Source organism: Schistocerca americana, chromosome 6 (assembly GCF_021461395.2).
Source record: "Schistocerca americana isolate TAMUIC-IGC-003095 chromosome 6, iqSchAmer2.1, whole genome shotgun sequence".
Taxonomy (NCBI): domain Eukaryota; kingdom Metazoa; phylum Arthropoda; class Insecta; order Orthoptera; family Acrididae; genus Schistocerca; species Schistocerca americana.
Genome location: NC_060124.1, coordinates 600,584,195 through 600,597,796, shown reverse-complemented (window position 1 = coordinate 600,597,796; position 13,602 = coordinate 600,584,195). Strand labels below are relative to the sequence as shown.

The 13,602-nt window shown below is 50.3% G+C and overlaps 1 protein-coding gene across 1 annotated transcript in view; it reads right to left on the bottom strand.

The window, feature by feature from the left end:
- The window catches only part of LOC124620333 (glycine-rich cell wall structural protein 1.8-like), a gene marked incomplete at its 3' end in the record, with an annotated part of 132,834 nt that extends 120,385 nt beyond the window's left edge, over positions 1–12,449 (bottom strand). The window contains exon 1 of the mRNA XM_047147007.1: positions 12,194–12,449. Within this exon, the coding sequence (XP_047002963.1) occupies positions 12,194–12,449 (256 nt within the window). The remainder of the gene's footprint in view (positions 1–12,193) is intronic.
- Positions 12,450–13,602: the final 1,153 nt, after the last annotated feature.

Sequence of the window (13,602 nt, the reverse complement as noted above, 5' to 3'; positions counted from 1 at the left end):
AATAGAATCAAATGATAAATATTTGGATGATCATCCAAATCTTGTACTGGTTTCTGTTTGTTGATAGGTGTCCCTCCTGCAATGACTATGCAATCAACACGCATGCTGCCTGTCATATGAATTCAACTGTACAGTGTCTGCCACAAGGAATGAAACTCTGAGGGCTAGGGCTCATGCCACATTCACTTATGCTGACATAGACATCGTAAAAATATCTGAAATGTGACCACAATGGGTCTAATTAATCCAAAAGGATAAAAAATGTTTGATGTGTCACACAGTAGTGTGTGTTTTGTGAAGCTGTAGATATTAGGTGCAGGTTTGACATTGTTTAGAATTTTAAAATGATCATTGACTTGTTGCTAGAATAAACCTGGGGTTATAATATCCTCATCATTATCAAGCAGTGAAAGTAGTTGTCTTTCTTGCACCACTGAGGGGATATTTTTGAATAGTTTGGCACTGTTGTTGTACCATTTCCATAGTGAAGATCCAGAACTTGTCGATACGTATTTTCCTTGTCTACTGTGAAGACAATGCGATGCATGTGGAAGTGTAATCATGCTGGGTACAAATAATATTTCATGGTTGGTCCTACCATTGGAAGACTGTTTAGTGACAAATTCATATTCCATTTAGCAAGACAGTCAAACACTACTCTTGCTTTAGTAGTTGAGTTGGATTTTTAAGGACAGCTGGTGTGGCATGTAATACTAAATGGCATCTGTCATGACTACTATTACCATATGTCTTAAATTTTCATACTTCCTCATAAACTCTGTGTAGCTTTCCACAAACTTTGATTGTATTGCTAGTTTCTGTTTAGTTTAAGAGAATCATTTTTCTGCATTGTGGAAAGAATTCCATAACAAACTCGGCTCTTCCTGAAATGGAAGATGAACAATGAAGCTATCTGTTGAATCTTCAGTCGTGTGTTCCAGGAAGTGTAAGTCACATCACTGCTCATCTTCCATCATTTAGATATTAATACCTCACAACTAGGGTTGGAACAGCTTTAAGGAAAATAAATGGAATGTGGACTCGCATATTTTGCCACTTGTTATTTTATGTAATACACTCTATTACTTACCAACATCATTGTTATTGTTATTATTATTATTATTATTATTATTAAAAATTAATAACTTACTTAGTCATGATATTCACAGTCGAAACTTGAACAGGCTTAATTAATTAGACGCCATATTTTGTCAATTGTACCATTGCATGCAGGGAATGAAATCTGAAGTACACAGGTCACAAAACAAGGAAAGGTCACAGCAATTGGGCGGGTTCAACAAAAATATTATCATTAAAATGACTTACATTGAAAGACGTTCAATGTGCTAATAACTTGCAGCGTTTGTAACTGTTACACAATTGAATAACATTCATCCAAATACAGGAAGATTCACAAGTCACACCACTGGTTGTAGCTGTTGGAAGGCCACTTAGTAATGTATAACACTTAACAAAAAGAAAGCAAAACCCTTAAGCTGTAACCCGTGCATTGCAAACTAACATGAAAAATGACCTTTAATACATATACATTCATCCAAAATTCAGAGTAAGCTGAGAACTACAGCAGAGAGCTACCACAGTCAACAAGGAACAAGCAGCCAAATTCCCCAAGTGGAGTTAGCTAATGACTATTCACTGAGGTGACAACTGACACCCCCCAACCTCACACGATCGCCCAGGGACAGATTCTGTCATGCAGTGGAGTCCTGCTGCTCATTAAGGATGCTTAAAGCTATTCCTGTATGCCTTTTACTTCCTCACCTGGACTTCTCCATTTGTACTGTTTACATCCCTAAGTCACTGGACAGTCCGCTTCCAGCTTACTGCCCAATTCCCTCACCCCTTTCTGCTGCTCCCTTTGGGGCTCTCCCAGAACCTGTCAGAGAGGTGCCCTCTTGGCTGACCACATCAGTCACCTTTACCTTATTTGCCTTACCATGGGAGTACCCGTATTTCTTTCACACCCCTACCCCTATTTGGACCCCTCCCACAATGCCAAATTAGCCCATCATCTTATCATTATCCATGGTAAGAAATCAAGCGACCATTTCTCATTTGCTATCATCAGACTGCAAGAATAATATAACAATTCCAGATGACAAATGTGAAAATTACTGAACTATCAGTTTAATAAGTCGTGCTGGAAAATACTAATGTGAATTCTTTACAGACAAATGGAAAATCTGGTAGAAACAGACCTCGGGGAAGATCAGTTTGGATTCCGTAGAAATATTGGAACACGTGAGGTAATACTGACCCTACGACTTACCTTAGAAGCTAGATTAAGAAACCTACATTTCTAACATTTGTAGACTTAGAGAAAGCTTTTGACAATGTTGACTGAAATACCCTCTTTCAAATTCTCAAGGTGGCAGGCGTAAAATACAGGGAGTGAACAGCTATTTACAATTTTTACTGAAACCAAATGGCAGTTATGAGAGTTGGGGGACATGAAAGGGAAGCAGTGGTTGGGAATGGATTGAGACAGGGTTGTTAGCCTCTCTGCAATGTTATTCAACCTGTATTTTGAGCAAGCAGTAAAGGAAACAAAAGAAAAGTTCTGAGTAGGTATTAAAATCCATGGAGAAGAAATAAAAACTTTGAGGTTCACCAATGACATTGTAGTTCTGTCAGAGACAGCAAAGTACTTGGAAGATCAGTTGAACGGAATGGATAATGTCTTGAAAGGAGGATATAAGAGAAACATCATCAAAAGCAAAATGAAGATAATGGGATGTTGTCGAATTAAGTCAGGTGATGCTGAGGGAATTAGATTAGGACATGAGACACGTAAAGTAGTAAAGGAGCTTTCCCTTTTGGGGAGCAAAATAACTGATGATGGTCAAAGTAGAGAGGATATAAAATGTAGACTGACAATGGCAAGGAAAGAGTTTCTGAAGAAGAGAAATTTGTTACGTCAAGTATAGATTTAAGTGTCAGGAACTCATTTCTTAAAGTATTTGTATTCAGTGTAGCCATGAATGGAAGTGAAACATGGATGATAGATAGTTCAGACAAGAAGAGAATAGGAGCTTTTCAGATGTGGTGCTACAGAAGAATGCTGAAGATTAGATGGGTAGATCACATAACTATTGAGAAGGAATTGAATAAAACTGGGGAGAAGAGTAGATTGTGGCACAACTTGACTAGAGGAAGGGATCGGTTGGTAGGCATGCTTTGAGGCATCAAGGGATCACCAATTTAGTACTGGAGGGCAGTGTGGAGGGTAAAAACCATAGAGGGAGACTAAGAGGTGAATACACTAAGCTGATTCAGTATGTACTGGGAGATGAAGCAGCTTGCCCAGGATAGAGTAGCATGGAGAGCTGCATCAAAACAGTCTAAGGACTGAAGACCACAACAACAACAACAACATCATCATCCATTTTCTGACTCCTACCCCACCTATGTGCACACCCACAAGGCAGCTTTCTAAGGATGACTAGAAATTTAATGCTCCCTGGCGCCTTTCGAGAAACATTATTTCCCCAGTTGTGATGCCCAGGTAGAATATCTTACAAATGTAATAATTACTGCCACACAATTTTCCATTTTTGCACTTCATTTTTACTGTGTCATGTCAGTCACTCGACTGCCTGACACATGTTGTGACTCAAATCACATGCGGTGATGTGCTCTCCATGTTATTAACCATCATTCTATGATAGCAAACTGCATTCATTGTAAACAGTTGCACACACAGTGTCGTTGCACTCTTCAGAATAGCAAAAACCTTGCTGGATATAATTTAATAGTTCTTTTAATAGTTTCGCTCCCTCTTCTGTTGTGTGGGTGAACCTCTCTCTCTGGGACCAAGATCCATTCACAAATTCCTGGCCCAACAGCAGCAGGTGTAGTCTTGAAGGACCCTATCACTATCTCTATGATCTGTGATTTTATAATGGTCTGTTATACATTTCCCCTTCCATTATCCTTTGGACTACTACACCAGGTCATTGTTGAGGCAGTTTTCATCAGTCTCACATTAACAAAATTCCATATCTATCTACTTGTCACTGCACCTGATTCCTAATTGCTATCAATATTTAATTTACCAGCTTTTTAACACTTAGATGAGCATGTGCAGTGAGATGACATACCACTGCCACATTTCAAGGTGTTTGATTTACACTTAAATTAAGTTGATGTAATGTTATTCAGCCTTTTAATTTTTTTGCAGGATCCACAAGAGGTGCAGGCAGAGGAGGTAGCAGCAGGTGAGATTTTTACTTTCTTCAGTAGCTTAATTACAATTTAAAATTATCACTTTAATGTTCTCTTGTGTGGCACATTTCTTTTCATCTTTTTCTTTGACATTAATTATTCATTGATTGTGTGCTAAAGTATATCAGTGAAATAGTTGTTCAGAAATTAATGCTAGAACCTGACACCGGATATTAATTTCGTAGTACATAATTCATACTGAAAATTGGCACTGCTTTTGTAACTACAAGAGATTGGTCACAAATGTGCAGTTGTGTCTCATATGTGTGCTGTGGTAGATTGTGAGGGAAATGTGATCAAAGAGGAAGAAGACAAATATTTAAGTAGCAAGTTGACATTTAAAAATAAGTGATTGTAAAGGTAAGCTCACATTACTAATTGGCACACTACAATATGTAGTAATGTTTAGATCGCAGTCCCCTTATTCCATAGTCATGGCTCATATTAAACTCATTATCTTGAGATGAATATTTTTAAGTATACAACTATTGCTCAGCATAGTTGGGCTTCTTAAAGAGGAAAATTGCCAATGTTATTGGGGACTGGAACAAGTTAACCTCATTCATGGCCAGTGATTTGAAACCTCATCATCATGCCTTGAAATGAAGACTATTGTCTCTGTAATCCTTCTTCTTTCCCAAAGCATTATTTTGCCACCTGACTGATGTGTGAAATAGCCTGACACATCTGGGTGCCACAGTTATCCATCACCTGTCAAGAGGGTAATTGTCTACCGAATGACAACATGCTACAGAGCACAAGGTGCGTGTCTTGTTGGTAGCTCCACAACGTGTGTATTGCTTTCTCAAGACCCATCTCCAGTCCTCTCACCTGCTGCACTCCCATACCAGCTTTCCTAAAATACTGCTTCAAGCTGGTACTCGCTACCCCTATGCTGCCCTGCAGTAGCATGATGGTAACCTGGGTGTGTGGGGTGTGTGGGGTGTGGGGGGGGGGGGGAGGGGGGGGGAGCATAAAAGGAGAATAGTGAAGTCTAAGTCTCTGTGCAATGGCAGGGAGGGTTCCCACCTTTATCTTGATTAGTCAGTTTTCTCATCCATTCAGACCCTTCCCTGTCTCCGTAGGAGAAATATTATCACACATGTCGAGAGAATGGCTGATAAGTATCCACAGATATTGTATGTACAGTATCACTGCCCCTTTGTTTATAAACTATTCCCCATTAAGATTTTCACTACAGTCTGTTCCCAAACCAATCTATTTGCATTCCTGCTTCACCTCTCTAGAGGGAGTCCTGCAGGGAACTGTCTACAGCCACCCACACTCATGGTCCCATGACCCACTTATTGTGCTCAGGTAGCCATACCGTTATAACTTCGTTGCAACACAGAAGGCACATGATAATGTTGTGGAAGTGAAACAGCTTCCTAGTGCAAGCAACTTAAAAATAGTTCTGATATGCTCTAAGGTTGTCACTAATATGGGAATCATTCTTTAAGGGGTTAGGTGAGCACTGCAAGTAGCACTGGTGGAGGCCTAGATTCCAATATTGTTGTTGTGCTCAGAGGTAAAGTTGTCTACAACAGCACCAAAAATGTGACATCTGACATCCTCATGGAGGCAATGGCAGTGCCATCCAGGAGGCACAGACCTGAAAGAATAATACAGGAATCAGGCCACATCATCATTGAAGGAGGATGGTGAGGTGGAATGACACAGAGATGAAGGCTATCTGATGGAACACAAGACACTGGTAATAAGTTTCCAGAGACAAAGAATTAATGAAAATAGCACAAGAAGAGAGATGTCCCTCAGTAGCCAAGTGGAATAGAGCTTCATTGCAACACAGTTTGTGTGTAACAACATGCAGCTAATGAAACAGATTTCTAGTGAAGGCAAGGTAGAGAATGCCCTGATCCACTGAAAGATATTTGCTACTGTGAGAACTATTCTTGAATCTCCAGTTCAGCACTCTGTCTGTAACAACTGAGAAGCCCTGCTGTAGGCACCTAAAGTGTAGGTTGCACTGGTGATGCCAATATTGAGGACTGCATTCTTATTAATATAGTCATGGCTCTCCGAAATTGATAGTTGATGTAGAATTTGTGACTTGGGTAGGCTGGTGTGCCACTGTGCAGTGATCTATGAGGGCTGTGCAGTGCAGGAGTGCTGGAAAATTGTCCAGTGTTATGGGCCCCTGTACAGAAACTATGCAGTGGCTGTCATGGGTAAGATGAGCTGCTCTGAGTTTGTTTCAGGCCTCTTAACATGCCAGCAACAGAGAGCCCTCTGTTGAATTTCACAATACGGCATTGTAAGGTACCATCAAGATGGTACACCACCCACTCCCACCTCATTGCTATTATGTCACACACTCTATCCAGTTGTCATACCCATCAAAGTTCTTCCCACCTCATCTCTATGAAGAAAGCACCTGAGGAATACCCCACATCATCTGCCGTGCCTTCTTGTGGCTGTATGTACCCATCTGTAAGTAAACAAAGGTGGGTTGCATTGTATTTGTTTGATGTGGCATTTTGACTGCACAAACAGCAAAAATGTGGTAAGTGATAAATATTTTTCCTATCACTTTGTGTGGGCTATCCCTGAAAAAATTCAGGATAATTTGAAATTGGGGGTGAAGTTTTTTGCAAAGACACTAGGTGTTCTCATTGTAAAATACTTAATGAATATAATGTTTGCATATGCCTGCAGTGAATGAGGCTGCGTATACAGTCATACACGCAGTTCCTAACTGTTACACTTCCCATAGTTAGTTAATCCTGTTACATAAATTTGTAAGTTTCAATAAGCACATTACTACAGGATTGTAAAATTTGGTCAATAATTATGTGAAATGTTGACAGTAAAAATTTGTTTGCCCCTGTGCAGTCTTCAGATAGTAGCCTCCAACTGGTATAAAGATTTGGGTTTCTGGAACTTGGTTAGTAATGTTCACTGATGTACATAATTGAATAGATGAGATGCTCAGTTATTCACTGAACAGTAGGCACTCCCAAAATTGAAATAATTCTGTTCTTTATCATGTCAGAATGTAACATTCTTAGTTAATCACCTGTTTGTTTTAACTTTGCAGATAAAGTAGTTTTTATATTAACACACAATTTCTTCTCTTGTCAATCAGGCCCTGTTGAGGAGCAAGGCCCACCTCCTATTGCTCAGGTGAGTGAAAGTAGAGGGTAGCACCACTGAGACTGGCAGATCAAGGGTGAGTTTCACCGGTAGCAAAACAAGTTTGGTTTTGTGGCATGTAACAAACCCCACACAGTTTCCTGGCCTCCTCCTAGGGTGCTCACTAATATCATCAGCCCAGGGTTTTCATCCCTTGTGTGCGCTGCCCTTCACAACCTCATTTTAATCAATCAACTCCGTTCTATGTATCCTATTCATCCTCACTTCATTCACATTGTTTTTTGTACTCTACTCATTCCAGGCCCCACAACCCTTGCAACTTCGTTTACACTGGTAACCGAAATGTTATCTCAAGTCCTTTATATGAAACACTTCCTCCACTACCTGATCTGTGGGATGATAGATGGGGACACATTCTTTGCGAGAATGCCATTGTTTTTGTGGAATATATTCAGCACAAATTTGTTGATCAAAGCAACTTCTGCCACCTATTTGGCAGCTGTTTGCGCCTTTGATTATCTTTGCAATGTTCCAGTGCCTATTACCACTTACCAACCTCTTAATATGGTGCAGGGAGTGATTTTTCATAGGGATCTCATCCTGCAAACTGATGAGGAACTTTGGGCTAATTTTCATAGGGATCTCATCCTGCAAACTGATGAGGAACTTTGGGCTAATTTGGATTGTTGTGGAATTCTTTTTGTCTTAAGTGTTCTGAAGGGCCACAAAGACAACCATCCGATAGTGGTGTCTTCATTCTGGCTTTTAGGGGGATATCCTCCCAGAAAAGGTCAAGGTTTTGTCCTACAGATGTGACATTAGCCATTCATCCATACTCCTATGCGGTCCTTCCCGTGGTTGATATGAGGATATGTCATTCCACTGTACAGCGGACCCTGTAGTGACTCAGAACACAGAGTTCGTGATGAAAGCCCATGTGTCCTAACACCTGTGTGTGATAAATGAGCTGAAAGACACACCCCCACTTTCCAGATTAGCCCAGTGTACAAGAGAGAACATCAAAGTATACAAGTCTCTGGTTCACCTGCATTTTGCTGAGGATGGCCATAATTATGAGACACTATATCCACTGTTACTGTCTTCAACTTTCTTCTCTGTTACTTCATTTGCTCCTTTATCCTCTTCTTTGCACAGCCCCGGTCTCTCCATTCCCTCCCCGGCCTCCCCATTCCCTCCCCGGCCTCCCTATTCCCTCCACGGCCTCCCCGTTCCCTCCCCAGCCTCCCCATTCCCTCCCCGGCCTCCCCATTCCCTCCCCGGCCTCCCCGTTCCCTCCCCGGCCTCCCCGTTCCCTCCCCGGCCTCCCCGTTCCCTCCCCGGCCTCCCCTCCGTTCCCTCCCCGGCCTCCCCTCCGTTCCCTCCCCGGCCTCTCCTCCGTTCCCTCCCCGGCCTCTCCTCCGTTCCCTCCCCGGCCTCTCCTCCGTTCCCTCCCCGGCCTCTCCTCCGTTCCCTCCCCGGCCTCTCCTCCGTTCCCTCCCCGGCCTCTCCTCCGTTCCCTCCCCGGCCTCTCCTCCGTTCCCTCCCCGGCCTCTCCTCCGTTCCCTCCCCGGCCTCTCCTCCGTTCCCTCCCCGGCCTCTCCTCCGTTCCCTCCCCGGCCTCTCCTCCGTTCCCTCCCCGGCCTCTCCTCCGTTCCCTCCCCGGCCTCTCCTCCGTTCCCTCCCCGGCCTCTCCTCCGTTCCCTCCCCGGCCTCTCCTCCGTTCCCTCCCCGGCCTCTCCTCCGTTCCCTCCCCGGCCTCTCCTCCGTTCCCTCCCCGGCCTCTCCTCCGTTCCCTCCCCGGCCTCTCCTCCGTTCCCTCCCCGGCCTCTCCTCCGTTCCCTCCCCGGCCTCTCCTCCGTTCCCTCCCCGGCCTCTCCTCCGTTACCTCCCCGGCCTCTCCTCCGTTCCCTCCCCGGCCTCTCCTCCGTTCCCTCCCCGGCCTCTCCTCCGTTCCCTCCCCGGCCTCTCCTCCGTTCCCTCCCCGGCCACTCCTCCGTTCCCTCCCCGGCCTCTCCTCCGTTCCCTCCCCGGCCTCTCCTCCGTTCCCTCCCCGGGCCCTCCTCCGTTCCCTTCCCCGGGCCCTCCTCCGTTCCCCTCCCCGGGCCCTCCTCCGTTCCCCTCCCCGGGCCCTCCTCCGTTCCCCTCCCCGGGCCCTCCTCCGTTCCCCTCCCCGGGCCCTCCTCCGTTCCCCTCCCCGGGCCCTCCTCCGTTCCCCTCCCCGGGCCCTCCTCCGTTCCCCTCCCCGGGCCCTCCTCCGTTCCCCTCCCCGGGCCCTCCTCCGTTCCCCTCCCCGGGCCCTCCTCCGTTCCCCTCCCCGGGCCCTCCTCCGTTCCCCTCCCCGGGCCCTCCTCCGTTCCCCTCCCCGGGCCCTCCTCCGTTCCCCTCCCCGGGCCCTCCTCCGTTCCCCTCCCCGGGCCCTCCTCCGTTCCCCTCCCCGGGCCCTCCTCCGTTCCCCTCCCCGGGCCCTCCTCCGTTCCCCTCCCCGGGCCCTCCTCCGTTCCCCTCCCCGGGCCCTCCTCCGTTCCCCTCCCCGGGCCCTCCTCCGTTCCCCTCCCCGGGCCCTCCTCCGTTCCCCTCCCCGGGCCCTCCTCCGTTCCCCTCCCCGGGCCCTCCTCCGTTCCCCTCCCCGGGCCCTCCTCCGTTCCCCTCCCCGGGCCCTCCTCCGTTCCCCTCCCCGGGCCCTCCTCCGTTCCCCTCCCCGGGCCCTCCTCCGTTCCCCTCCCCGGGCCCTCCTCCGTTCCCCTCCCCGGGCCCTCCTCCGTTCCCCTCCCCGGGCCCTCCTCCGTTCCCCTCCCCGGGCCCTCCTCCGTTCCCCTCCCCGGCCTCCCCTCCGTTCCCTCCCCGGCCTCCCCTCCGTTCCCTCCCCGGCCTCCCCTCCGTTCCCTCCCCGGCCTCCCCTCCGTTCCCTCCCCGGCCTCCCCTCCGTTCCCTCCCCGGCCTCCCCTCCGTTCCCTCCCCGGCCTCCCCTCCGTTCCCTCCCCGGCCTCCCCTCCGTTCCCTCCCCGGCCTCTCCTCCGTTCCCTCCCCGGCCTCTCCTCCGTTCCCTCCCCGGCCTCTCCTCCGTTCCCTCCCCGGCCTCTCCTCCGTTCCCTCCCCGGCCTCTCCTCCGTTCCCTCCCCGGCCTCTCCTCCGTTCCCTCCCCGGCCTCTCCTCCGTTCCCTCCCCGGCCTCTCCTCCGTTCCCTCCCCGGCCTCTCCTCCGTTCCCTCCCCGGCCTCTCCTCCGTTCCCTCCCCGGCCTCTCCTCCGTTCCCTCCCCGGCCTCTCCTCCGTTCCCTCCCCGGCCTCTCCTCCGTTCCCTCCCCGGCCTCTCCTCCGTTCCCTCCCCGGCCTCTCCTCCGTTCCCTCCCCGGCCTCTCCTCCGTTCCCTCCCCGGCCTCTCCTCCGTTCCCTCCCCGGCCTCTCCTCCGTTCCCTCCCCGGCCTCTCCTCCGTTCCCTCCCCGGCCTCTCCTCCGTTCCCTCCCCGGCCTCTCCTCCGTTCCCTCCCCGGCCTCTCCTCCGTTCCCTCCCCGGCCTCTCCTCCGTTCCCTCCCCTGCCCCTCCTCCGTTCCCCTCCCCGGGCCCTCCTCCGTTCCCCTCCCCGGGCCCTCCTCCGTTCCCCTCCCCGGGCCCTCCTCCGTTCCCCTCCCCGGGCCCTCCTCCGTTCCCCTCCCCGGGCCCTCCTCCGTTCCCCTCCCCGGGCCCTCCTCCGTTCCCCTCCCCGGGCCCTCCTCCGTTCCCCTCCCCGGGCCCTCCTCCGTTCCCCTCCCCGGGCCCTCCTCCGTTCCCCTCCCCGGGCCCTCCTCCGTTCCCCTCCCCGGGCCCTCCTCCGTTCCCCTCCCCGGGCCCTCCTCCGTTCCCCTCCCCGGGCCCTCCTCCGTTCCCCTCCCCGGGCCCTCCTCCGTTCCCCTCCCCGGGCCCTCCTCCGTTCCCCTCCCCGGGCCCTCCTCCGTTCCCCTCCCCGGGCCCTCCTCCGTTCCCCTCCCCGGGCCCTCCTCCGTTCCCCTCCCCGGGCCCTCCTCCGTTCCCCTCCCCGGGCCCTCCTCCGTTCCCCTCCCCGGGCCCTCCTCCGTTCCCCTCCCCGCGCCCTCCTCCGTTCCCCTCCCCGCGCCCTCCTCCGTTCCCCTCCCCGCGCCCTCCTCCGTTCCCCTCCCCGGGCCCTCCTCCGTTCCCCTCCCCGGGCCCTCCTCCGTTCCCCTCCCCGGGCCCTCCTCCGTTCCCCTCCCCGGGCCCTCCTCCGTTCCCCTCCCCGGGCCCTCCTCCGTTCCCCTCCCCGGGCCCTCCTCCGTTCCCCTCCCCGGCCTCCCCTCCGTTCCCCTCCCCGGCCTCCCCACCGTTCCCTCCCCGGCCTCCCCTCCGTTCCCTCCCCGGCCTCCCCTCCGTTCCCTCCCCGGCCTCCCCTCCGTTCCCTCCCCGGCCTCCCCTCCGTTCCCTCCCCGGCCTCTCCTCCGTTCCCTCCCCGGCCTCTCCTCCGTTCCCTCCCCGGCCTCTCCTCCGTTCCCTCCCCGGCCTCTCCTCCGTTCCCTCCCCGGCCTCTCCCCCGTTCCCTCCCCGGCCTCTCCCCCGTTCCCTCCCCGGGCCCTTTGGCCCCGTTCCCTCCCCGGGCCCTTTGGCCCCGTTCCCTCCCCGGGCCCTTTGGCCCCGTTCCCTCCCCGGGCCCTTTGGCCCCGTTCCCTCCCCGGGCCCTTTGGCCCCGTTCCCTCCCCGGGCCCTTTGGCCCCGTTCCCTCCCCGGGCCCTTTGGCCCCGTTACCTCCCCGGGCCCTTTGGCCCCGTTACCTCCCCGGGCCCTTTGGCCCCGTTACCTCCCCGGGCCCTTTGGCCCCGTTACCTCCCCGGGCCCTTTGGCCCCGTTACCTCCCCGGGCCCTTTGGCCCCGTTCCCTCCCCGGGCTCTCCCTGCTTGTCTCGCGGCCTGCCTGTCTCTCGCGGCCTGCCTGTCTCTCGCGGCCTGCCTGTCTCTCGCGGCCTGCCTGTCTCTCGTGGCCTGCCTGTCTCTCGCGGCCTGCCTGTCTCTCGCGGCCTGCCTGTCTCTCGCGGCCTGCCTGTCTCTCGCGGCCTGCCTGTCTCTCGCGTCCTGCCTGTCTCTCGCGCCCTTCCCACCCTTCCGCCATGCCTCTACCCGCCTCGCCAGCAGTTCCCACAATCTTCCATCCTGTCGTGCTGCCATTCCCCAGCCCAAAAAGTGCCCACTTTGTTTGACACCTGCCAGTGACAGGGGTCCCTCCCAGAATCCCATTTCGCAGCATCTCTCAACTTGAAGAATTCTACCATCACTGGATGGTGCATCTGTCCAACATAAGGTTACCCACTAATAATAATAATTTTAATAATAATAATCCTAAATTGATACAGTTCTTAAACACAGCAATGAAATATTGGAAAACCACACTTAATATCCAAACAAATTCAAACAATATCACATCACAGCGAATTCAGATTGAGCGTGGAATATACCAAGGAGACTCATTAAGTCCTTTCTGGTACTGCCTTGCCCTTAACCCACTATCCAACATGCTAAATAATACAAATTATGGATACAATATTACTGGAACATACCCACAAAAAATCACACATTTACTATACATGGATGATCGAAAACTACTGGCAGCAACAAATCAACAACTCAACCAATTACTAAAGATAACAGAAGTATTCAGCAATGATATAAATATGGCTTTTGGAAGAGACAAATGTCAGAAAAAAAGTATAGTCAAGGGGAAACACACTAAACAAGAAGATTACATATTGGATAACCACAGTGACTGCATACAAGCAATGGAAAAAACAGATGCCTATAAATATCTAGGATACAGACAAAAAATAGGAAGAGATAATACAAATATTAAAGAAGAACTAAAAGGAAAATATAGACAAAGACTAACAAAAATACTGAAAACAGAATTGACAGCAAGAAACAAGACAAAAACTATGAATACTTATGCTATACCTATATTGACCTACTCATTTGGAGTAGTGAAATGGAGTAACACAGACCTAGAAGCAATCAAGACACTTACACGATCACAATGCCACAAATATAGAATACATCACACACATTCAGCAACAGAAAGATTCACATTAAGCAGAAAGGAAGGAGGAAGGGGATTTATCGACATAAAAAAACCGACATTATGGACAGGTAGACAATTTAAGAAAATTCTTTATAGAACGAGGAGAAACAAGCAAGATACACAAGGCAATCACTCATATAAATACATTGGCTACACCATTGCAATTTCCTAACCACTTCTACAACCCTTTAGA